The sequence below is a fragment of the Anabrus simplex genome, chromosome 2 (assembly GCF_040414725.1).
Source record: "Anabrus simplex isolate iqAnaSimp1 chromosome 2, ASM4041472v1, whole genome shotgun sequence".
Lineage (NCBI taxonomy): Eukaryota > Metazoa > Arthropoda > Insecta > Orthoptera > Tettigoniidae > Anabrus > Anabrus simplex.
In genome coordinates, this window is record NC_090266.1 from 284,515,107 (window position 1) to 284,542,811 (window position 27,705).

At 40.5% G+C, this 27,705-nt stretch overlaps 1 protein-coding gene across 1 annotated transcript in view; it reads left to right on the top strand.

Moving 5' to 3' along the window:
* The window catches only part of LOC136862777 (protein tyrosine phosphatase domain-containing protein 1), a 914,123-nt gene that overhangs the window by 511,650 nt on the left and 374,768 nt on the right, over window positions 1-27,705 (top strand). Inside the window, exon 4 of the mRNA XM_068226146.1 lies at window positions 24,417-24,532. Within this exon, the coding sequence (XP_068082247.1) occupies window positions 24,417-24,532 (116 nt within the window). The remainder of the gene's footprint in view (window positions 1-24,416; window positions 24,533-27,705) is intronic.

The window sequence follows — 27,705 nt, forward strand, 5'->3', positions numbered from 1 at the left end:
TGTCTTTTAAGCACAAATGATAAAGTGCCATTTTTCTAGACATATCTACTATTATTTTAAAGTTCGTGTAACATTCACTCAACCAAAGCATAAAACACGCATTTCACGTGTAAACATTCACCTTTATTAAGTAATGGTCATTCCTCTTCACCTGGATAATATAGTTCTTCCTTTGGAGATTGTATTGGGTTGTTCTATTAATTTAGTTGGAAGGATTGACTTTCTGTCACTTTATGACGTTATCTTTGTAGGAATAATCTATAGTACATACAGGTCCTATCTGTTCACAATAAGAGTGTTAATGTATAAGGAAAATGGTCAAGTGTGGCGAATATATGTTGCATTTTCTGCCTAACTAATTATCTTTTGAAGTATATCCTGCTTTACCTGGTATAAGCTCTTGTTTCTGTTCGTACGAGAAAATATTTTCCGTCCTCTTTTGTGTTTCGAGTTGTCATTTCCTTGTAGTGTTTAATTGTTTCAATCAATCAAACACTACTGATCTGCATTTAGGGCAGTCTCCCAGGTGGCAGATTCCCTATCTGTTGTTTTCCTAGCCTTGTCTTAAATGATTGCAAAGAAATTGGAAATTTATTGAACATCTACCTTGGTAAGTTATTCCAATCCCTAACTCCCCTTCCTATAAACGAATATTTGCCCCAATTTTTCCTCCTGAATTCCAACTTTATCTTCATATTGTGATCTTTCCTACTTTTAAACACACCATCCAAACTTATTCGTCTACAGATGTCCTCCCACGCCAGCTCTCCACTTGCAACATGGAGCTCGTCTCCTTTCTCCCAAGTCTTCCCAGTCCAAACTTTGCAACATTTTTGTAACGCTACTCTTTTGTCGGAAATGACCCATAACAAATCGAGCTGCTTTTCTTTGGATTTTTTCCAGTTCCTGAATCAAGTAATCCTGGTAAGGGTCCCATACACTGGAACCATACTCTAATTGGGGTCTCACCAGAGACAAATATGCTCTCTCCTTTACATCCTTACTACAACCCTAAATACTCTCATAACCATGTGCAGAGATCTGTACCCTTTCTTTACAATCATATTTATGTGATTACCCCAATGAAGATCTTTCCTTATATTAATACCTAGCTATTTACAATAATCCCCAAAGGGAACTTTCACCCCATCAACGCAGTAATTAAAACTGAGAGGATTTTTCCTATTTGTGAAACTCACAACCTGACTTGTATCCCCGTTTATCATCATACCATTGCCAACTGTCCATCTCACAACATTATCGAGGTCATTATGCAGTTGCTCACAAACTTGTAACTTATTTATTACTCTGTACAGAATAACATCATCTGCGAAAAGCCTTATCTCCGATTCCACTTCTCTACACATATCATTGAGATATATAAGAAAACATAAAGGTCCAATAATACTGCCTTGAGGAATCCCCCTCTCAATTTTTACAGCGACAGATAAAGCTTCACCTACTCTAATTCTCTGAGTTCTATTTTCTAGAAACAGAGCCACCCATTCAGTCACTCTTTTTTCTAGTCCAATTGCACTCATTTTTGCCAGTAGTCTCCCATGATCTACCCTATCAAATGCCTTAGATAAGTCAATCGCAATGCAGTCCAATTGACCTCCTGAATCCAGGATATCTGCTATAACTTGCTGGAATCCTACAAGTTGGGCTTCAGTGGAATAACCTTTCCTAAACCCAAACTGCCTTCTATCAAACCAGTTATTAATTTTTCAAACATGTCTAATATAATCAGAAAGAATGCTTTCCCAAAGCTTACATACAATGCATGTCAAACTTACTGGCCTGTAATGTTCAGCTTTATGCCTATCACCCTTTCCTTTATATACAGGGGCTACTATAGCAACTCTCCATTCATTTGGCAAAGTTCCTTCATGCAAACAATAATCAAACAAGTACTTCAGATATGGTACTATATCCCAACCCATTGTCTTTAGTATATCCCCCGAAACCGTATCAATTCCAGCTGCTTTTCTAGTTTTCAACTTTTGTATCTTATTGTAAATACCATTGCTGTCACAGGTAAATTTTAATACTTCTTTAGTATTAGTCACCTCCTCTACCTGGATATTATCCTTGTAACCAACAATCTTTACATACTGCTGACTAAATACTTCTGCCTTTTGAAGATCCTCGCATACACACTCCCCTTGTTCATTAATTATTCCTGGAATGTCCTTCTTGGAACCTGTTTCTGCCTTAAAGTACCTGTACATACTCTTCCATTTTTCATTAACATTAGTGTGGCCACCAATTATGCTTGCCATCATGCTATCCTTAGCTGACTTCTTTGTTAGATTCAATTTCCTAGTCCTTCAATTTCTCCTTACTTCCACAGCCATTTCTAACTCTATTCCTTTCCAACCTGCACCTCCTTCTTAGTCTCTTTACTTCCCTGTTATAATATAGTGGATCTTTACCATTCCTTACCACCTTTAAAGGTACAAACCTATTTTCACATTCCTCAACAACTGATTTAAACCCATCCCAGAGTCTGTTTACATTTTTATTTATCGTTTTCCACCGATAATAGTTACTTATTAAAAACTCCCTCATGCCTGCTTTATCAGCCATATGGTACTGCCTAATAGTCCTACTTTTAAGACTTCCCTTTCTTTCACATTTATTTTTAATTACCACAAAAACAGCTACGTGATCACTAATACCATCTATTACTTCGGTTTCTCTGTAGAGCTCATCTGGCTTTACCAGCACCACATCCAGAATATTCTTCCCTCTAGTTGGTTCCATCACTTTCTGAATCAGGTGCCCTTCCCATATTAACTTATTTGCCATTTGTTGGTCATGCTTCCTGTCGTTCGCATTACCTTCCCAATTGACATTTGGTAAATTGAGATCACTCGCTACGATCACGTTCCTTTCCTTACCGTTTCCCACATAGCTGATTAACTTATCAAATAATTCTGAATCAGCATTTGCGCTACCCTTTCCTGGTCTGTACACTCCAAAGACATCAAGTTGTCTATTATCTTTAGAAATGAGCCTTACACCTAGAATTTCATGTGTCTCATCTTTAACTTTTTCGTAGCTTACAAATTCTTCTTTCACCAGAATGAAAACTCCCCCTCCCACCTTTCCTATCCTATCTCTACGATACACACTCCAGTGCCGTGAGAAAATGTCTGCATCCATTATATCATTTTTCAGTCATGATTCAACTCCTATTACTATATCTGGTAAGTATAATCTATTAAATTACTTAATTCTATTCCTTTCTTTACAATACTTCTACAGTTGAGCACTAACTGTTTTATGTCATCCCTACTTGATTTCCAGTTCCCTTTTCCCTTAACACCGCTCCCTAGCGCACCCTGTTTCCCTGAATGTACCTCCCTATAACCCTTCCAAACACATTTCCTAACTTATATGTACCACTGCGGTTTAAGTGAAGGCCATCTGAGCGCAGATCCCTATCTCCTACCCACCCATTAGGATCTAGAAATTTCACTCCCAGTTTCCCACATACCCACTCCATAGTCTCATTTAAATCCCCAATCACCTTCCAGTCAGTATCCTTCCTACACAGTATTCCACTGATAACAATCTCCGCTTCCTTAAACTTCATCCGTGCTGCATTTACCAGATCCCACACATCCCCAACTGTGTTGGTACTTATACCTGCTTGTCTTACGTTGTTAGTACAAACGTGAAACACTACCACCTTCTCCTTTCCCTCCTCCTTCTCTTCTACTTTCCTCAACATCTGCCTTAACCTAATTCCTGGATAACACTCTACCCTGGTACCCATCCCTCCACACCATTTCCCGGCATGTCTAACGATAGAATCCCCCATGACCAGAGCCTCAACCCTACCCACCTAATTTGATCCCCTCCCGTCCTGGTCAGTCCTATCTTTCCTGACAGCTGCAGAAGCTACTTCCTCCTCCCTTTTCTACAACCCATTACCCTGTTCCACCTGTCTTTTCCTATCCACTACTCCAAACTTCCCTTTCCTACCTCTTCCCTTTCTCCTACTTCCAAACTTCTCGGCAACAGTTCCCTGTTCTTCATCTTCCCTCGGTTATTCTACCTGCAGTGACTCGTACCGATTTCTCATCGAAACCTGTCCTGAATTTTTATCCTGAATGGAGCCCTTAGCCTGCAATCTCCTTCCCCTTAAAACATTAGACCACCTGTCTTCCACAATTCCCCCATTTCCTTCCAATCCCTCTATTACACCTACTGTATACTGTGTATTGTTTGGAGGCCTACTTTCCTTCCTGTCCTCTGAGAGAATCCTAATTATCTCCCTCAAGCTCTCCAACTCCTCCCTCATACTCCTTAATGCCTGGCCACACCCACAGTTCCTACACTCGCATTCCTTAGCCATTTTTTACTAAATAACGGAAAGAAAAGAAAAAATAAGATAACTTATTCTATGCAAAATAAAAATGAAAGGAAAGAAATATTGTCTAGTTTAGTTTACAAAGAACACACGATAGTAAGTTATTTAATATAGGCTACTACTACACTACAAACTACTTAATTGTACTGTTTTTATTCCTACAACACGCTAACACGATGAAAATTGCTGTTAATTACTGGAAACAGAGAATAATACACAAGAATTGCACAATTCTTAACTGCAGTTAAGTCTACCCTAATTACAACATTAGAATTTTAGTAAGAGAGTTACTACAGATACCACAGAAACGGTACTATACTATACAAATATTTCACAGTAATAGAATAAACACACTACTTTATAATAAGATGCTATAATACACTACAATAATTTTAAACTACTTTCAGACTAAGTACAGATACTACAATACACTACAATAATTTTAAACTACGTTCAGACGTATTCTATTTACAACAGGTTATTTCCAAGCAAAAACAGAAAAGAAAATTACCATTAAAGTTCGAAATTCGCAAAATTACTCAAAATTATAGAATAGGCACTCTAATTTCTAATAAGTTACTATACTACACTACAATAATGTTAAAACTGCGTTCAGACGTATCCTAGCTTCTTACTAAGCACAAATAGGAATGACAATTCCAATTAGGCCTAAATTTATATATTCGCAAGAACTACCGGTAGGTACTCAAAGATTACCAACAAAGTTAAACACGTATACAGATTAATATTAGTACTACTTGTCCTACTATGCTGTAATAGAAATGAAACCTGCCGTTTGCACAAAAATACACACGAATATAACAGGCAAGTTACTATCTAATATACTGTATCTACACTACAATTCTCAACTGAAATGCGGTTATGTGATCTTTACAGATGGTGGATTACTATTATTTTTCCTACTCCGCGGGACGAAGAATAAAAGTGTCCTTACATGTTGAAAAATGTGAGGTTGTTTACAATAATTTCTCAAAAGTATTTCTGTCTAAATTACGCCAGGGACTTAAATTGCAATTATTGGAATGTACGGTAGGAACTAGATTATTAGCTATCCGCTCATAAATACTGAAATGTCGAGGGTGTGAAATATAAATTACGGATACTTTAACTGCCTACTCAGAACTACAATGATCGGAATACAAGAATCAGCTGATTTTTATTTATATTTCCTTGATACACTACACCCTTTGTTCACAGACTGTAGCCAACAATGCCAATATTTGAATAAGAAGAGCGACAATAATCAATAACAGTTACGACTGTTAACTATTTCGCCAGTGAAATACTGTCTATTCTATTGAAATCCTTGCTTTAAACAAAATTTACAACACCTCTTTTCTTCTGATTGGTTCTCTGTTGTTAGTTCTACAACAAGCTGCTAGTGAAGATTGAGGCGTGTTTAGAAGAAGACTAGCATTCAATGAACAGAGAAGAATAAATCATAATGCATTTTTTAAACATGAAACATTAACCATCTATAGTATTATTACACAATGGTATGAAATGGACTGGTTGGGAAATAATGAAATTATATATAACTTGTAGTGAAGAGAATAGAACGAGCTTCAGGCCAGTTTTTTGTGGCCTGCTCTGAGAGTATACGAGTGAAATGCTGATCACCGTAATTCTTCCATTCATTGCAGCTGAGTATCTTCAACGGCAAATGCATACTGTGTAAAAGAGGTAAATTGAAGAATGCCATTCTTAACATCTAGAGATTAATTACTGTATTTATTCGTGCTAACAGTGTTAACGGGACGGTATTCGTCATTCACGGCTGCCGCGGTTCGAATCCTGAACAATACATGTGGGACTTTTAAAATGAAAAGTCATGTCCCAGTGGTTCGGATTCCACGTAAATAGGAGGTGTCGTGACTGTGATCACGATATCAACAGTCACTTAAAACTACAAGTTCGATTTGCTTGGTATTTGGAATGAAGGTACACATACTCAGTTTGTATTGTACCGGTAACGGCGGTACAAACTAAGTCCCCGTCATAGAAATTTTAAAACTTACGTGTTACGCTCCGGGCCGCTTACGAAGGACTGACTGGACGGCGAGCAACAGCTGTGCGCGTGTGACGTAGTGAGCGGGTGACGTCACAGCATGCCTCGCGGCACTACAGAGCCTAGACTGATGTAGGATGTTCTTCGAGTTTCGACGGGTAATAACTTTTCCCACGATAATAAATGAACAAATTGAACTACATCACCATATAACTTGATCCCTTAGCTATGTTTCTGCCGAATTTCACGTGAATCTGACTTGGGACGATAAAGTTATGGAACAAGGGGTGGAGGCCCGGATCAGATATAAATACGTACTACTTCGCTCAGCAGACCAGTGTGTGTTCCAGCATGTTAGAGTGTGCTGCAGTGCGCTGCAGTGTGTTACAGCATGTTGCCAGAGTGTGATGCCAGTGTGTCGCCGGAGTATCCATGTGCACGCTAGACTGTAGTGTTCGCACAGTCGGTTCGCGGGCACCGTGATCGAGCGTGGAGCCGCTATTAAGTTTCAAGTCCGTGGACTTTAACCTAATCGTGTTGAATATGGACTTATGCAGATTTCTTTATACTGTGACAACTTTTACTCCGATAGGACGTGAGATGAATTGTGTATCGTCTGGACATTATCTATTGACTGTTACTCTATACGAGTGTCTAAGACTCGCAAACGTTTTCGAGTGCTCGAAATTGAAGTTTTATGTTATGGACAGGACTTAAAACTGATTGCTCCTTACCGAGTACTAAATACTTCGAGTTATAAGACTGTGTTTGAATCCAAATTTAATTTACCATTCCATGAACTGTGTCAATATTTTAGGTCATGAACTGTGAACTGTGCATGTGTGAACAGTGCATTTCAATTCTAATAAACAGCACATTTCAATTCTGCGAACATTCAGTTTACGAACAGTCGAACCAAGAACTGTCAGTACTCGATTAATTTCGTCTTTTGATTTCATGTTATTTTCAATACGTGAATGAGTTCTAATTCACGAGTGGAACATCTTTATTTTCAATGGATTATGTTGAACAGTGCTTCAAAGAACTAAGTCATGCGGCATTACCTTACGTTGTACCAAGTGCCACAAACTTTAAGTGACTCTGTTAAACTCGACGATAAGTTTCGAGTGGACTTTTATTTTATGAGTATTAACTTACATGCTTATTCGAGTCTAGTGGCATTCTTTCACTTAACACGGGACAAAATTGAGTGACATTTCACCGTGTGATAAAGATACATTTTGTGTTTGAACTTTGTTAAAACCATTTATAAACGTTCCTCTCATCTGTGCAGAAGCAGCCTTTACATTAACTCGCCCCAGGGCTTAACGATGTTCATTCATGTTCACCATTCACAAGGACTACCTCAACGCCATTCATTAACGTCGCATGGATCTTCAAGACATCGAATGGATTTTCTAGAACTTCCATCGGGGGACGAATGGTGGTTCACTGATATGGAAAATGGAGCTGCCGGAATCCAAGGACATCGCCAGCCATAGGACGAGGAACATTTTCTACTGTATCCGCTGTACAGAGGTGACATTACTTTCAATTTCTTAATAAACTCTGGGGAAAAAAATTTAAGATTTATTTTAAACAAAGCCTCTCCCTCTGTATGCACTTCAACGAATGGTACACGCCCTGCGTCTCATCTCTACCGAAGTACCACATTTACTGTTACAGTATATGCAAGTTGTTATTGCTCTTTGGGTCATTAAATCCGTAGAATGATTTGATTCAGCATTCCACCCAACTATGTTCTGTGCTAATCTCTTGATATCTACGAGTACGTATCTACTCTACGTAATATAAATGAAATAATTAACTGAATATTCGGAATTTGGGTGGCAGAGTTCACGTAAATGGATCCCTCAAATTCTGATAGAGCGTCTCTCTCCAAAGGCGTGCACATACAGCTGCGTACTGGAACATCAGATTCGGGCCTTACCTAACCCTCTGAAAACGATTAAACAGGTAGGAACTGCACCCAGGTTCTACAATAACTTCTCCACTAATCGGAAATAAACTATCTATGTTCTGACCTAACCATAATCTTTGGATTAGCACTTCATCAACACGCAATAAATATAAAGTAGCAACACAATAACTATTTACAACTTGGAAAACTCCCCATGTACCTAGAAAAAGCAGCAAGGAGCGACAGCGAGAACTGCACTGCCATTTGTAGTGAGCGGGATGACCAGTAGTTACAATGCATATATAAGTCAATTGCCCTTCACTGTTTCTGACCGGGCGAGTTAGCCGTGCGCGTAGAGGCGCGAGGCTGTGAGCTTGCATCCGGGAGATAGTAGGTTCGAATCCTACTATCGGCAGCCTTGAAGATGGTTTTCCGTGGTTTCCCATTTTCACACCAGGCAAATGCTGGGGCTGTACCTTAATTAAGGCCACGGCCGCTTCCTTCCAACTCCTAGGCCTTTCCTATCCCATCGTCGCCATAAGACCTATCTGTGTCGGTGCGACGTAAAGCCCCTAGCAAAAAAAATCACTGTTTCTGTGTATCAACACCAACTCCCGGCCCTCACCATCAGAACATGGTAATCACTTTGATACCGTACCTCTTTAAGCACTGACACTAACACTTGGTTTAAGAGACAATTTTGTTTGCACAAGCACACGCTGTTGGTTTATGCCTTGAAACCAGTCCATACTCTACCGAAAATTGCCATGATATATAGAAAACAAAATACATGTACCTAGATCCGTACACGTTTCCTTCCATCCATGAAACATTTAAAATAATGCATTTTTGTGATGTTATTTTCTTTAAAATATATTTTTTGTAGCTTTTATGGACAACGAACCTTGCCTCTACGCTGTTAGGACCTTGGCAACAAAGCAATGGTCACATTCTGGTCGTAGACTTCCTCTCTGATCCGCCAGCACAATACCTACTTTTACAGCTGCCAGAAGAAGAAGGTGAGCGGCTTACCGTGAAATCCTAGGATCTAGGGGGATTGTTCATTATCCTTCCCAAAGGGAAGGGGCGGGCCACCTAGAGGGTGACACTCTCTCTCTAGCCAGGAGAGATGACGGGGTTATGCACTAGTTTGGTGCGGATTTTAAACATGGCTATCCTCACTGCTGCCATTTTAACAGACCGTAACCTCACTGCTGCCATCATAACTACGTGGGCGCGGAATTTAAACAGCTGTCAAGATGACAGCGGTTATCTTGTCGGACCCTAACCTCATTTTTTGGACAAGAGAACGTCGCTAACCTCACTTAATGCATCATAACAGAGTCTAACTTCACTGCTTGCCTATTCCTTGACTATCGCTTCTAATCCTCACACCTACCCTGTATTAGGTGCATAAGATAGGTTAAATGCTTTTGTGTTAGTTTACTGTTAATCGTTAAGCTGTTCACATCGTGGATGTAGAGAGTAACAAGTGTCTAGTAGATTTAACTTGTATCTTTAAGAGAAAAATCTGTTAGCAGAAGATAAAGTCTGTCATGTAACAACCCATTTCTAGCTATATTTGCGAAGAGTGTGGAAAAAGATTTCCCCGAGGCTATCACAAGAGACGTCGTGAGATACCTTGTAGGACAATTTTTCAATGCAAATATTGTAGAAGAGAGTTCAAGAATGCTTACAACGCTCAGCGTCACGAAGCCGCGTGTAATGTAGCTTCATCGAGAAGAAATACAAAGAGCTCAACCGTATTCAAGCAAATACTGACTTATTTTTAAAAAGTACACCTCTGCGAGAGATTTTTAATTCTCCCTTGTTGTCTAGGACTGCTACAAGTTCTGTTACTAAGCACACATTTCGAGATAGAGAAGCAAGATGATGATGATGATGATGATGATAATGATGAGGATCAGGATGCTGTTAATAGTGATAATAAAGAAAAAGGAGAAGTAGAAGAAAAAGAAGATCTCAATGTTTCTTTGCGATTAGAGGTTTATGATTTCACTTCACTTCCTAAGCCTACTACACGTTCTGTCGCCGTGCAAACATCTCAGGAAGGGATGCAAGATGAATATTTCAACGCTTCTATTTCAACGCACGTATTACATCAAAACAAGTCCTTATTCATCAACTGTCTGCATGTAGGCTCAATGTTCACAACAGGCCTCTGTTACCCGATGTATACGTAAGATACTGTAAAGACCCCAACGTACTCATAAAACGTTTGCAACTGCTAAGAGCCTATCAAGATGCTGGTTACACAGAGTATAAAGTAGATATTTTTGAAATAGGGCAAGCATTATGTCCTGTGGGTATTATCGAGTAATAGCTCTTCAGAGTAAAGACCTTACCTGAAAGCTTTCTCTCGACAGTACAACAGCCTAAACACCTTCCTACATTCCCAGCCCTTAATCTCACCCTCACCTTAGTCATCCTTCTGTAGCATACAGTAGATCGAGTAGCTATATTGGTAAAGACTATTTTCAGGCATTCTCGCTTCCTTAGGGTGTTAACTCCGCCTCTAGATGTAGAGCCGGTCCCAATCCCGGAAAAGAGAGGAGAGGTACCATAAATACTACAAAATGCCGGGCTGAGTGGCTCAGACGGTTAATGCGCTGGCCTTCTGACCCCAACTTGGCAGGTTCGATCCTGGCTCAGTCCGGTGGTATTTGAAGGTGCTCAAATACGTCAGCCTCGTGTCGGTAGATTTACTGGCACGTAAAAGAACTCCTGCGGGACTAAATTCCGGCAGCTCGGCGTCTCCGAAGACCGTAAAAGCAGTTAGTGGGACGTAAAGCAAATAACATTATTATTATTATTATTAATTAATAATAATAATAATAAAGTCACCACTGTCATTATTGTGTAATTGTTTTTAATAATTTCCACTTCACAGGCTCCAAAGTCAACACTATTAGATTACAGAGGCTAGTTTACGGACACGTTACATCACAAATACATGTCTGATATATAATCCTTATTTATTGAGCAGGAAGCTAGACCACGCGGCAAACAACGTTTCGTACTTATCGGTTTCGCAATTGCGTTGTCCAGGCTGAACCAAATACAGGCACGAAGACATCGTATGATTACTGTTTAATTTAGTGTGCGATTATGGTTCATGTCGGGATTCGATTCGTTTTAGAAGACGTTTCTGTGAATATTGAAGTGTTATTAACAATAATGTTATTTGTTTTAGTCCCACTAACTACTTTTATGGCTTTCGGAGTCGCCGAGGTGCCGGAATTTAGTCCCTCAGAAGTTCTTTTACGTGGCAGTAAATCTACTGACACTAGGCTGACATATTTGAGCACTTTTAAATACCACCGGACTGAGCCAGGGTCGAACCTGTTGGAATATTATAATTTTGACATAAAAATAAAAATAAGATGTCATGTATATATCTTGTATTAGTTATAAGGAAAACAACATTAAGGTTATGTGTTGGTAACTCAGATAATTGAGTCGAGGGGTTTATCTTGGTTTTGCTTTATTGTTTGAACAGCTTGGTGTGTGTGATTGTCAGTTGTGGATAACAGCTCGTAAAGAAAGCATGTGAGTGATGAAGCTGGTGTTTCTATGGTATAATTTGCTTACCTAAACCGGTGTAATGAGTAGAAATGAAGATATATCAACAGGTTATGGGCCCAGAGTTCTAGAGCGCCAGAGATTCAGAACGCTGCAGTACATTCCGGACAATATAAGTTGATATGGAGTAAGGAGAATTAACCCGCCATCGGTATCGTTGTTAGGTAGCCCCTAACAAAAACATTCCTTATTAAGAAAAGTTTTTTAGTTTAAGACTCAAACTTTTCAAACTCCAGGTATTCTCAAATGAGTTTATGAGTCACATGTTTTCCTTCGTTACGCAATGATTCAAACCAAAAAACTTTTCTTAATAAGGAATGTTTTTGTTAGGGGCTACCTAACAACGATACCGATGGCGGGTTAACGGACGAAGCAAGTTGTGACATTATTGACGGGCGAAATGGCGACCTCGTGGACCGGTGAAGAAACACTGAATAGGAATGTGGCTAAGCTTACAGTGGAGAACTATTTTTCGTGGGCATTGAATGTGAAACAAGAGCTGTTGTTGAAATATGTGTGGGAATCAGTAATAGGGTATTGTAACCTTTCGTGGTATCAGTACATCAATAGACCATAATATTCCCGCAACATGACGTTAAAAATGGAACACCTTGGATGAGGCCTTCGACCGGGCGCGGCGCAGAAGACCCCTTCTCCCCTACTAGCGTTACAAGGCACTAGCTGAGCCGGTAGAGACATACGGGTCGCAGTCTGTCCTTACTGGGCAGTAATCTAATAATTTACAGTAGGGGAATCATAATAATGAGAGGAATACTATTTACCTATGAAATGAGAAGAATGAATTACGTTTCTTTTTTTAACAAAAATTTAATGCCTGAGAAAACACGTAGATAATTTATACATGGATATGCCACCATATTAAACATATAAATTAGACACCGTAAATTTTCTTGAGTGTGTAACTGTCCTCTCTAGTCCTTTCCCTAGAATTGCAATTCACTCTGAAGATATTCAAACACATTATGCACTAGTACCGTTGTACACAGAAATAATTGGATGATGGCGTATCTTGTATTACTCGCCCTATTTACATTATTACACTATATATTCAAATACCAAGTCGTCGTCCTATTGGCGAGAATTAACATTAGCTATCGAATGAACCAGGTGAGGCGTATTTGATATATGAGCTTGTCTAAAATACCTGAAAGTCGTCTCACTTATTAGAAAGAAAAACACCGATCTCGCTATCTCATGAAATAAACAAATAATACACATCGTATGTTCCAATGGGATGTCACTTAAATATATACACGAATTCGACACTTATACAACGATGGTTCCTAAACGAATCATATTTAGCGAAACAGAAAAACAATACAGTATTCAAATACATATCACACCTGTGGAAAGAAGACAATAAATACACTCGACATTCACAATATAAACCACGGACCGGAGCATCCGCCCGTAGCTGATGGCAGCAGCATAACTGCCTCTGGTGCTGATGAGACATGAACTCATGTCCCATGACAATTGTGAAGTGTGACTTCCACTCTGAAAATCCCTAGTCGTTTAAATTACATAAAGAAACGGGGGAATTCTCTCATTTATTGGAATTGTAGGTCTAACCAACGGTGTTTATTTCTGACTGGTTGCATGTAATATCGATGCCGGAGAGAAAGAGAACGAGCCCTCTAACACTAAGTTCCTCTCAAAGCGGTGATAGTATTTCACATCCCTCCTTACCTGGCCGGACTTTAAATCTCACCGGCCAGCTGTTTACACTGTCCTCACCCTGCGCTTTCACTTTCAACACAAGGGAACTCAGTCCCGTTATCTAGCCACCTCGGCATTTCGCTTTAAAATATCATTATTCACTGGATGCCACACGCATCAATTAAACACATCGGCTTGCATCTAGCCTACTTTATACCATTAGCACGGGATAAACAACCTTGCGCATACTTTGCTTATATTTCATCAACACCGCATTCGATCTATTCCTTATCAGCTAGAGTAGCTCGATCTCACTTCTCGGCATAACCAATACACGCATATTATGGAAGAAAGAAAAGCCCTAGCATTCGGGACAAAGTATGCTAACACTCGCGTTCTAAATAAATTCACACATTATCACACTTCACTTGTCATATCGAGGTTTCTTCTTCACCATACTTAATTTATACAGGGGATGACCTAACACATTACGTGAAGCATCTACTACAGAAAACCTTGAAATTTCCAGATGACTCATATTACTCGTATCTTTTTATCGATGGTACAGGGAATGATTTTCAAGAATATTAAATAATCCCTTTTAATTCCCATAGTGCTCCACGGTAAATCAAATCAAGGGTCTTAAATTATCATGCATGAATTCCCATATTAAATAAAGAAATACGGTCCCCGACCGTGAAGAAACATAAACACTAGCCCTATCAATAACTACTGCCATCCCTTTGAGAACAACGAAATCCTACCCTACATTTCTAAAGAATCTGCATGCATTAAATATTTACACTTTTACAGGAAATAGACTTTCAAATATTTTCACAATACTCATCTGCCTGGATCACCCCACAGCTCACCCAAGAAGGCACATCTAGTCGTTTAGCCGTCCATTACGACTGCATCAGCAACCTGGAGTCCGGTGTTCGGCTGCCGCTGGGTGGATGGCATGATGTCTTGATTCCCCGTACACAGTAGGAAGTCCTTGAGGTTCCACGGCGTCTTGATTAAGTGCGGGCCTCCCGTTGATTCTCTTCTTTCTCGGAGACTGATGTCACTGGCACACCACAATGAGGGAATCTGACTTAATTATAATTGTGATAATTGGCAACACATTATAAATTTCTATGATCAGAGAGACTCATAGGCTCGAGTCCTCTAACCAAGCACCGGTAATGTTTGTAGCCCGTTGCTTTCCCTATTGGCTGTCTATCCCACTGTCGGCAGTTTAGGCCCTAATTATCACGTTCGCACTTTCACTGTTATTAGAAGTCCCAAAGCTACCCTTACGAACGTGGTTTGACCTTGCCTAATTCAGCACTAGTTTATATGGGAGTACAGATTAGCTACTACGTCTGGGATTTTTTTTCTTTACCGATATCGCCCTGAGTTTACGCGTCGCCACTGAGCCGCACTTTCTCCTACACCTGATCATTCATCATATGGTTATTGGATCTCCCATGTTATTTCTTCGGCAGTTAATACACTCGTGAATTTGCTTACACGATTTCACAGCCTACTAGCGTTTGATTTACGTTCTCTTTACTCATATATTCGTACACGTAAGCACTCTGCATATCATATGACCGTCTTGGTTAGGGTTAAATACCGCACTCTGTTAGTATCAACAAATCTTCACTCCACTGTTACATAATCATATCACTGATAGAATTTCAGCTACATAAACACTATTCAAATGATTATTGACTGGTCACACTTTGTAGCACTGAAGCAAAGAATACTGAAGAATCACTCACATTAGGTACCACCTCACTATGCCACTGGCAGAATAGAACAAGATGCTTGCCTCAGTTCGCACCCCCTTTTATCATGAAACGTGTCGGACTCGAAAGAGAGGGTAAGACTCCTCCTACCTGCAGAAAGCGGTCCGGTGGCACGTGGTTTCCAGGATCGATCAATGCATCAAATTAAAGCTCAATTGCGCGAGTTTCTACTGATCACTTATCATTTTGATCACTTCATGCGTTTTGCTTTAATCTCGAAAGCGTCCTTTGATATCCCAGTGAGGGAGGGGCTTGCAATTTGGCGGTTCCGTGGCTTCGGTCACCCTAACAGCTTTCTCCAGATGGTGAACACCTGTGGGATGTCCACAAACAGCGTAGATTATTCCATTAGAATCATGTAAAGGACTTCTTGGTGTCAAAATTTTCTATAAAATTCGCCGCTTTTAATGAACCTTGAGTCATGAAAATCTGCCTTGTAGTGTGCGAGTTATGTTAATTTCTCTCCTGAAAACAATTGAAGACAGGTTTCTGGCAGCGGTGTTTCCGCGGGAAAAGGAGCGGAAAAGTGATATTTGCCAACGCTGGGCACGACCTCCGTGACCTACTTGCTGTGGGAGTGTTTCTTTCTCTGTCGCGCCTGAGTGAGAGCGCTTCTGGCCGGAGGCGAAAATATGTCTCGGTACAGTACTTACGCGCAAAGAGAGTTTAGTGCGTGGGGCTGACAGCTCGCCACTCGCACCCCGTGGAGGGTGGACGTGCGCTGACTTGGGCGCTAATTAACGTATGAAAGCGCGGAAAACGGCATATTTGAGCGGCGGAATGCCACAATATAATCTTGATGATGTGATGAACGGTCACATCCTCTCCCCACTTTGACAAAGAAAAATCACGAGTAGGGATTTTTCTTTCCAGTTCATGGTTTCTGCCACGTCACACTTGACAGTTACGTAGACTGTTATTTTCGCGCCTCAACTCATATCTGGACATGAGTATACGCAGGTATTCCTCAGTCATCATGTTTCTTCCCTCCGTGCATTCACGGTAATCATCTTGGTTTGATTCCTTGTCACCATCATCCGCGTCGCGGCGGACTCCGTCAACTATCAGGAAGTTCACCTCGTCTTCTTCTTCCCCTTCTTCTTCTTCTTCTTCTTCTTCTTCTCGTTCAGGCTCTCCTGCGGCGTTGGATCCGTCGTCGTCTTCCTCTTCATCATCGGGCATTTCTTCATCACCTCGTTCCTCAGGCAGTTCTCTGTCCTCTTGATTGTTTGGATATTTTTAGGTTCATCGTGCCGCATAATTCATGATGCTTCTTAGTTTGTTATCCTAATGGTCATACTTAATAGTATTTCTTATCATTAATGCCTTATGTCGATTACTTAACATTATTCTGTATGTACATTATATACATGTCGGTCCTGACTAGAGTTTGTCATTATGTCAGCCATTTATTAGCCCTTCCGGCACACCTAAGTGTAAGAGGTTTTAGGGTGAACCCTTGTCGTCCTTTGTCATAGTCACGCGGCACAACAGCTTTCTCTTCCCTGCGCCATCTTCTCATTCCCATTGTAATAATAGTCCTCTTCAGTCCGTAGCTTGACGGAAGTGCTGAGCTGGGTCGAAGTCTTCTTTTACTTCGGCGTTTTATGAAGAAGTTCTTCTGGATAGTTCCACTGTCACTTAGTCTCTCCAATCTATCTCTAATTAACTCGACATCGTCCTGCTGTCGGTTTGATTCCGTAATGCATCTCTTCATAATCGTCAGTAACTTCCGATGCTGGGTAATATGTTCCATTCCGCGGGTCCATACAAGAAATTTCCGGATCTCTTTGCTTGATCCTTCGCGAATATTAATCTTGACTGGAGCCTTCCGGATGACGGGTAGTTCTCTTGTTTTCTTCATCTTCCTCTGGTATTTCCCCCTATCCGTCTTCTTCCTACTCTTCCTTTGTCTTGTCTTGCCTCTCCGAATCATACGTGTTAGACTGTAGGTGGGAGTCGAAATAACATCCTGTGAAAGAGGAGCTGGAGTCCCTTCATTCATATGGGGAAAATCTCTCATCGTATCTTGCATTATGTGAACTCCTAGTATACCTTGGCCGCCCTTCTCTGGCTTCTTCAGGACTTTTATTTTGCCTTGGGTTTTCCGTTGTTTTCCCTCAGCGGAAGTGTTAAGTTCGACCCTTGCCTGACCCATTTGTTGGTCGATGTATTCCTTGCATTTAATTTCCGTTTGTTCCGCCACCTGTGTCAGATTTTCTTCGATCTCTTGGGACCTCAGAGATAAGTCTTCGAACTTAGTTCGTAGATGAATCATTTCCTCCACTTCTGTATTTAATTTGACCTCTAACTCTTCCACCTTAGTCTGCTGAACGATTAATTTATTATTAGCTTCGCTTATTCTTTCGTCTAAGCGGACGTTTGTCTGATCCAATTTTAATGTAAGAGAGTCTATACGATGTGTGACATCGCTAATACTAGAGGTAAAAAGGTCCTTAAGTTCCGCGGCCTGGGCTCTGCCTGATGCTTCATACCCCTCTAATCGTGCATTAATCTGTCCCATATTACTAGTGTGCTGATCTAAAATTGCATTTATTTTGCTGGATTGTTCCTGGTTTTCCGTGTTCATCTGTTCCAGTTTATCAAAACGTTCATTAAGCCGTGTGTTTGCCTGCTCCAATTTCTCGTTCTGTTCGGCCAATAATTGGGCGAACATTGCCTTCACTGCCTCCAAATCCATGTTAAACTGTATTCTTGAGAATTAGTGCCCCCTTGAGTTTGAGCTGCTTCGTGAAACCTTGGTTCATTCGATTTATTCCCTAACGAAAGAAGGTGTGTTTTTTTTGAAAAAATACAGGATAATTTATGCCGAAACTAGCTTCACAACAGCTGCGTAACACCTCCTAATAATTACTGTGCTTTCTCAGTATACTATACGTAATTCATGGATATCATCCCGATATATAACGAATACAATATCTTTTAGCCCTTCATGAAATAATAATAATAATAATAAGATTCGCGACTACAGGGGCTCGAGAATTTACCTGTACCTGAAACATGGTACGATCGATAAACATTGAATGCTCTCAGCTTCAAGACAGGCAAGATGCGTTTGCAGACAATTCCCCGTCTTAAACTGACAACATCGCACTGTTCATTTAGAAAACAAGAGTCGTGGGATGAGGCATCCCCTCTCATACGCGATATATAATCACTTTACGTGGGATATATCCCCTAAACTACCAAGGCCTGCTGCACATGCAGTACCTTTAGCCTAGACCCATGACCAGTGGAATTTGAAGAATTCCGTCTAATCATTTTATCCTCACTGTTGGGAAAATCATTTCACTGTTTCCATGAAGTTTCACAACTCCATAAAATTATTGGGTCTGCTATAATCTGAGTGATTCCCACGCATATTTCCACTTAACCTGGACGCGCGATATTTCATTCTTCTCCCTACAGTTATTATTTAAATTTAATTTACCTTATCACTCATTTAAATAACATGTATTCCTCTGTCCTAACAAAATCGAATATACGGAATAAATTCAGTGTTCCATTCATTCAGTTCTGACCGTGCCAGTTTGGCAATACTACTTTACTAGGTTCTCCTTCAATAGTAGCGGTGTTCGAACTTGTGCCTAATATTTGGCTATGTCATATTTTCTATCGCCATAAGGGCATTACAGGATTTGCCAAGGAAAAAAAATAAAATACAACACGTGCGAGGTGTCAAACTCGATATCGCAACCTAGGTGTAAATCTGCCCATAAATAACACTGCACCACGTGTCGGGCGCCACACTTGATGTAACCTTTCGTGGTATCAGTACATCAATAGACCATAATATTCCCGCAACATGACGTTAAAAATGGAACACCTTGGATGAGGCCTTCGACCGGGCGCGGCGCAGAAGACCCCTTCTCCCCTACTAGCGTTACAAGGCACTAGCTGAGCCGGTAGAGACATACGGGTCGCAGTCTGTCCTTACTGGGCAGTAATCTAATAATTTACAGTAGGGGAATCATAATAATGAGAGGAATACTATTTACCTATGAAATGAGAAGAATGAATTACGTTTCTTTTTTTAACAAAAATTTAATGCCTGAGAAAACACGTAGATAATTTATACATGGATATGCCACCATATTAAACATATAAATTAGACACCGTAAATTTTCTTGAGTGTGTAACTGTCCTCTCTAGTCCTTTCCCTAGAATTGCAATTCACTCTGAAGATATTCAAACACATTATGCACTAGTACCGTTGTACACAGAAATAATTGGATGATGGCGTATCTTGTATTACTCGCCCTATTTACATTATTACACTATATATTCAAATACCAAGTCGTCGTCCTATTGGCGAGAATTAACATTAGCTATCGAATGAACCAGGTGAGGCGTATTTGATATATGAGCTTGTCTAAAATACCTGAAAGTCGTCTCACTTATTAGAAAGAAAAACACCGATCTCGCTATCTCATGAAATAAACAAATAATACACATCGTATGTTCCAATGGGATGTCACTTAAATATATACACGAATTCGACACTTATACAACGATGGTTCCTAAACGAATCATATTTAGCGAAACAGAAAAACAATACAGTATTCAAATACATATCACACCTGTGGAAAGAAGACAATAAATACACTCGACATTCACAATATAAACCACGGACCGGAGCATCCGCCCGTAGCTGATGGCAGCAGCATAACTGCCTCTGGTGCTGATGAGACATGAACTCATGTCCCATGACAATTGTGAAGTGTGACTTCCACTCTGAAAATCCCTAGTCGTTTAAATTACATAAAGAAACGGGGGAATTCTCTCATTTATTGGAATTGTAGGTCTAACCAACGGTGTTTATTTCTGACTGGTTGCATGTAATATCGATGCCGGAGAGAAAGAGAACGAGCCCTCTAACACTAAGTTCCTCTCAAAGCGGTGATAGTATTTCACATCCCTCCTTACCTGGCCGGACTTTAAATCTCACCGGCCAGCTGTTTACACTGTCCTCACCCTGCGCTTTCACTTTCAACACAAGGGAACTCAGTCCCGTTATCTAGCCACCTCGGCATTTCGCTTTAAAATATCATTATTCACTGGATGCCACACGCATCAATTAAACACATCGGCTTGCATCTAGCCTACTTTATACCATTAGCACGGGATAAACAACCTTGCGCATACTTTGCTTATATTTCATCAACACCGCATTCGATCTATTCCTTATCAGCTAGAGTAGCTCGATCTCACTTCTCGGCATAACCAATACACGCATATTATGGAAGAAAGAAAAGCCCTAGCATTCGGGACAAAGTATGCTAACACTCGCGTTCTAAATAAATTCACACATTATCACACTTCACTTGTCATATCGAGGTTTCTTCTTCACCATACTTAATTTATACAGGGGATGACCTAACACATTACGTGAAGCATCTACTACAGAAAACCTTGAAATTTCCAGATGACTCATATTACTCGTATCTTTTTATCGATGGTACAGGGAATGATTTTCAAGAATATTAAATAATCCCTTTTAATTCCCATAGTGCTCCACGGTAAATCAAATCAAGGGTCTTAAATTATCATGCATGAATTCCCATATTAAATAAAGAAATACGGTCCCCGACCGTGAAGAAACATAAACACTAGCCCTATCAATAACTACTGCCATCCCTTTGAGAACAACGAAATCCTACCCTACATTTCTAAAGAATCTGCATGCATTAAATATTTACACTTTTACAGGAAATAGACTTTCAAATATTTTCACAATACTCATCTGCCTGGATCACCCCACAGCTCACCCAAGAAGGCACATCTAGTCGTTTAGCCGTCCATTACGACTGCATCAGCAACCTGGAGTCCGGTGTTCGGCTGCCGCTGGGTGGATGGCATGATGTCTTGATTCCCCGTACACAGTAGGAAGTCCTTGAGGTTCCACGGCGTCTTGATTAAGTGCGGGCCTCCCGTTGATTCTCTTCTTTCTCGGAGACTGATGTCACTGGCACACCACAATGAGGGAATCTGACTTAATTATAATTGTGATAATTGGCAACACATTATAAATTTCTATGATCAGAGAGACTCATAGGCTCGAGTCCTCTAACCAAGCACCGGTAATGTTTGTAGCCCGTTGCTTTCCCTATTGGCTGTCTATCCCACTGTCGGCAGTTTAGGCCCTAATTATCACGTTCGCACTTTCACTGTTATTAGAAGTCCCAAAGCTACCCTTACGAACGTGGTTTGACCTTGCCTAATTCAGCACTAGTTTATATGGGAGTACAGATTAGCTACTACGTCTGGGATTTTTTTTCTTTACCGATATCGCCCTGAGTTTACGCGTCGCCACTGAGCCGCACTTTCTCCTACACCTGATCATTCATCATATGGTTATTGGATCTCCCATGTTATTTCTTCGGCAGTTAATACACTCGTGAATTTGCTTACACGATTTCACAGCCTACTAGCGTTTGATTTACGTTCTCTTTACTCATATATTCGTACACGTAAGCACTCTGCATATCATATGACCGTCTTGGTTAGGGTTAAATACCGCACTCTGTTAGTATCAACAAATCTTCACTCCACTGTTACATAATCATATCACTGATAGAATTTCAGCTACATAAACACTATTCAAATGATTATTGACTGGTCACACTTTGTAGCACTGAAGCAAAGAATACTGAAGAATCACTCACATTAGGTACCACCTCACTATGCCACTGGCAGAATAGAACAAGATGCTTGCCTCAGTTCGCACCCCCTTTTATCATGAAACGTGTCGGACTCGAAAGAGAGGGTAAGACTCCTCCTACCTGCAGAAAGCGGTCCGGTGGCACGTGGTTTCCAGGATCGATCAATGCATCAAATTAAAGCTCAATTGCGCGAGTTTCTACTGATCACTTATCATTTTGATCACTTCATGCGTTTTGCTTTAATCTCGAAAGCGTCCTTTGATATCCCAGTGAGGGAGGGGCTTGCAATTTGGCGGTTCCGTGGCTTCGGTCACCCTAACAGCTTTCTCCAGATGGTGAACACCTGTGGGATGTCCACAAACAGCGTAGATTATTCCATTAGAATCATGTAAAGGACTTCTTGGTGTCAAAATTTTCTATAAAATTCGCCGCTTTTAATGAACCTTGAGTCATGAAAATCTGCCTTGTAGTGTGCGAGTTATGTTAATTTCTCTCCTGAAAACAATTGAAGACAGGTTTCTGGCAGCGGTGTTTCCGCGGGAAAAGGAGCGGAAAAGTGATATTTGCCAACGCTGGGCACGACCTCCGTGACCTACTTGCTGTGGGAGTGTTTCTTTCTCTGTCGCGCCTGAGTGAGAGCGCTTCTGGCCGGAGGCGAAAATATGTCTCGGTACAGTACTTACGCGCAAAGAGAGTTTAGTGCGTGGGGCTGACAGCTCGCCACTCGCACCCCGTGGAGGGTGGACGTGCGCTGACTTGGGCGCTAATTAACGTATGAAAGCGCGGAAAACGGCATATTTGAGCGGCGGAATGCCACAATATAATCTTGATGATGTGATGAACGGTCACAGTATGAGGATACGCCAGGTTGTCAACTTCCTCAGAGAGAAACAAGACGACGAGCGCGAAACAATGTGATGGCGTTAGCTGTTATTTTCAAGTATGTGGGAGAAAATTTTGAAAGTGACATTGCAGATATTGAATCAGCGAAAAACTGGACGAGTTGTGTAATGACGGAGGGCTAGTGGATGGTGCTATGACCCTGAAACAGTTAACCTATTTTGTGAAGCCCAAGGACATGAGTGTTCAAGTGGAAATATCATTTCTTAAATTTTATGACCTTTATCGCCACGGCCAGGCAGCCCCTACATTATCATCACAGTACTCATGCAATTTTTTTTTTTTTTTTTGCTATTTGCTTTACGTCGCACCGACACAGATATGTCTTACGGCGACGATGGGAGAGGGAAGGCCTAGGAATTGGAAGGAAGCGGCCGTGGCCTTAATTAAGGTACAGCCCCGGCATTTGACCACGGAAAACCATCTTCAGGGCTGCCGACAGTGGGGCTCGAACCCACTATCTACCGATTACTGGATACTACCGCACTTACGCGACTGCAGCTATCGAGCTCGGTCATACAATGTTAGGCAGTCTGTCCTCACATCTGTTCTGGACGTTAAATCTAAATTTAAACTGGGAGATAATTGATCGAAGGTAATTGTCAGTAGAACAGTTACGCGATATGAAAAGGCAACCAGTCATTTAGACTGTTGAAGATAAAGGATATAAACAGTTGATTCAACACATATACTATGTCTGCTCGTAAGCACATATCAAATGGCATCCTCCCAGAACTGTTTCAAGAAGCAGAAACAAGAGAGACAGCATAGCTGTTACGACGATTTGTGGACATCAGCAGCAACCTACTACCAAAGTATCACCGTTCACTTTGTAGAGCAGGACTACATACTTCGGCATATATGCATTGAACTGATATCATTTTAAGAAGTGAGACACACAAGTGAAAATATTGCATATTTCTTGAAGACATGGCAAACTTGCAGTTTAATAGATGAATGACTGCATGTGATTAATGAAAACGGTCGTAATGTAGTAAGTGCCATAACTGAGTCACTCAGCCCGGTGACTAGAGGGGTAAAGTGTAGTAGCACTTGTCCCCAATGTTCACTTTTCGGTCGTGATATAAGTTCGGGATGTGGTGATCCTAACGAACTCTTCAATTTGGACGTTTGGACGCTAGAGTGCTCCGTCTAGTCTCTCTTTTACCTTTCTTCCTTCCTTGTCTGTGCTTTAATTTCGATCTTTACAATCACGATTTCTCGAGAGATGAGAATATTTTCTCTACTCAGTTAGTTTTCCCTACCATTATCGAGCTATCTTCACCAGAGGAGACCGCTGACAACAGCCATCATTATCATAAATAGTAGAATCAAAGGCCAGACTAACATTGAGCTTTCGTTCCTTACTTATGTGCTAGTAAGTAATCAACTCTGATTGATGACCTACCTTCTGTTGTTGCAGCGCCGGAATCCGGTCCATCATCAACTTGCAGAAACCTGGAGAGCACGCGAGTTGTGGGAACATCCTCGAAACCAGCGGCTTCACGTACGATCCGAACGTATTTATGGAAAATAACAGTAAGTATTTCTACTATAACCCAACAAATTTCAGTATATAAAATTAAATTGCTAGCGCCAGGTTCTTTTAAACAGTACCGTACATTTCGGTGCAATGTATCCTGCAAAGAGGAAGCTCATCATTCTACACAGAAGACGACAGACGTGATTTTTGTTAGTAATGACCACTCCAAATTTCAACAGGTCTGAAAATTGGGACCTGTGTCCACTAGACCAATTATTTTTTGTTCAATTTCTACCTGCCGTAAAACATGCGACTCTTATATAATAATAATAATAATAATAATAATAATAATAATAATAATAATAATAATAATAATAATAATAATAATAAAGTCACCACTGCCATTATTGTGTAATTGGTTTTAATAATTTCCACTTCACAGACTCCCAAGTCAGCACTATTAGATTACAGAGGCTAGTTTACGGACACGTTACATCACAAATACAATCCATGTCTGATATATAATATTTATTGAGCAGGAAGCTAGGCCACTCGGCAAACAACGCTCTTCTTTTTGCTCGAGGTTTAAATTTGCGCTAATATTCGTTTTGTCGATACTAGGATTGAAAAGGGGTAGGGCTAAGAGAGAAACTGTCAAGACCTTAATTAAGGTACAGCCCCAATATTTGCTTGGTGTGAAAATGAGAAACCACGGCAAATAATCTACAGGATTGCCGACAGTGTCATTGAAACCCATCATCCGCTGAATACGGACGTGCGTGAGATCAGCTCCTCAGTTAAAGTGAATTAGCAAGTGTTATTTCCTAATAATAAATATATCAAAGGTTGTGTTCAAGTGTGTAAACATAGTCCAACCCTGTTGAAAGTGGAAATGTCTCCCTGTCATGGGCATATTTTCTTCTGTTTATTAACATATTCTACTCTGAACCAAGATGACCAAGATTAACAAAAGCAACATCGAGGAAGCGAGAATTTGTACCAACCTTGTGGTAGAGACCGTCATAGGGATCTCCAAAGAGACTCTCAGCACTCGGGTAAGTTTCTGGACAAAATTATAGAAGCGATATCGCAGCGGGTGACCACACTTGTCATAAAGCAACAGGAGAAATCTCTTTAGTTCAACGCTGAACTTGTAGGGGACTTACAGAATAACCTCGAGTGTCGGGATGAGGAAGTCCAGTCACTAAGGGAAATATTTAAAGCTAGAAGTGACTCTTTCGATCAACACAGTATGAGTAATAATGTTATAATCTTTGGGGTGCAGGAGAGCTCAGAAGTGAACACTGAACGAACTTGCTGCAAACATGAATATCAATGATATTGATAGAAGCCACGATGTTAGGCCTAAGTCAGTAGGGAAAACTCGGCCTATCATTGTCAGGTTTACTTTTTATCGTGAGCGACGCGATGTATTCCGTAACAGAGGAAACTCGCGAAGACCTTAGATGCACCTGGCTCTTCATACTGAAGGCCGCCATTCACGGTTTCCAGTAAAGTAACTGTTAAACTGCATAGGACGATATCATTAAGAAACCAGACGGGAGTAAAGTGCGCATTAACCGGCTGTGTGACTTACGGAACGACAGAGATAGCAACTAAATAGACAATTCACAATTCATTAAATCACTGTAGGTTAGATTATTCATTCTTTTTTTTCATTTTCCATAATGTGGCTGCGAGAACTAACGCGTCATTCTCCTCTGACAGTAGCAGACATTCTTTCCAGTCATAACCCCCTTCAAGGCCTCCCACGCCACTCCTCTCTCCACAAACGGAACACGACCTCAGGACAACTGCCCACTGATCCCTCCTGGAATTACTCCCCTTCCTTCTCTTTCAACTACAGACCTGCTCCTAGCAAAAGTTTCCCCTTTACCAAAAGCAGTGGCGTACGGTGAACACATTCGTTGCCCCAGCTGAAATTAAAAAAAAAAAAAAAAAAAAAAAGCAATCGCTGCCCCACCACTCTCTCTAAAGCTAACATTACTATTTTATAAACTCACTTGATAAGTAAGTGGAAATATAACAAACAAGCAGATCATACAATAAATAAATAAATAAATAAATAAATAAATTAATAAGGCAATTTAGGTATTAAAGAACTTATGAAGTTATAACTCACTTCAATAAGAATATTTTCATCCATATAATCACAAATATTCCCAAATTGGTATTCACAGCAGTGACGGCACCATCATAAGTAAATCTATAGCAGATTTGATAAAAATGTATTTACAGTTTCACCCGCTGACGCTTCGTAATAGTACAGTCATGTTTTTCACAGAAAAAACTGGGACTAACTTTTTACTTTTTAACTTTAAAAGCCTAACCTACATTGAATGAGCAAAATCTAGAAGGTTTCTTACCATTGCCGAAGTTTTACAGTTCACTGGCTTACTGAGCGTAGGTACAGCAAAGACAAACGAGGGAAATATTCCGCACGACCTATACCACTAATATATTCACGAAGAATGCCACAAAACTCACGAAAACCTAACCTATAATCCAAGAGTAAATTCACAATATACCACTATTACAAGCAAACCCACTCGTACAAAGCAACCAAATTTGTGCAAAATTCTTGTACTTCGCGCTTGGCGCTGCGTTCATGCTGGGGAGCCGAAATATTTTCCGCGTGCATCGAAAAACATACTCTACGCGTACTATCAATGAATCGCTCCCAAAAACTTTATGCATGCCGAAATCGAATAATAAAATAAATACTTTTATTAAAATTGATTACATAAAATGTTTTTTTTTTTGCCGGTTGATTTACATCGCATCGACACAGATAGGTCTTATGGCAAAGATGGGACAGGAAAGGGCTAGGAGTGGGAACGAAGCGGCCGTGGCCTTAATTAAGGTACAGTCGCCATAAGACATATCTGTGTCGTTGCGACGTAAAGCAAATAGCAAAAAAAAAATAAAAAAATAAGGTACAGCTCCAGCATTTGACTGGTGTGAAAATGGGAAAAAACAGAAAACCATCTTCAGGGCTGCCGACAGTGGGGTTCGAACCCACTATCTCCCGAATACTGGTTACTGGCCGCACTTAAGGGACTGCAGCTATCGAGCTCGGTATGGTTATTTTCATTGGCAAGGTCATGCGCAATTGGCTATACTGTTTTCTTCTTGTAGCGTCCGGTGTGTGGTGCTGAACATATCGAGTTTTAACTATTACAACTAACATGTATCCAAGCTAGCTGCT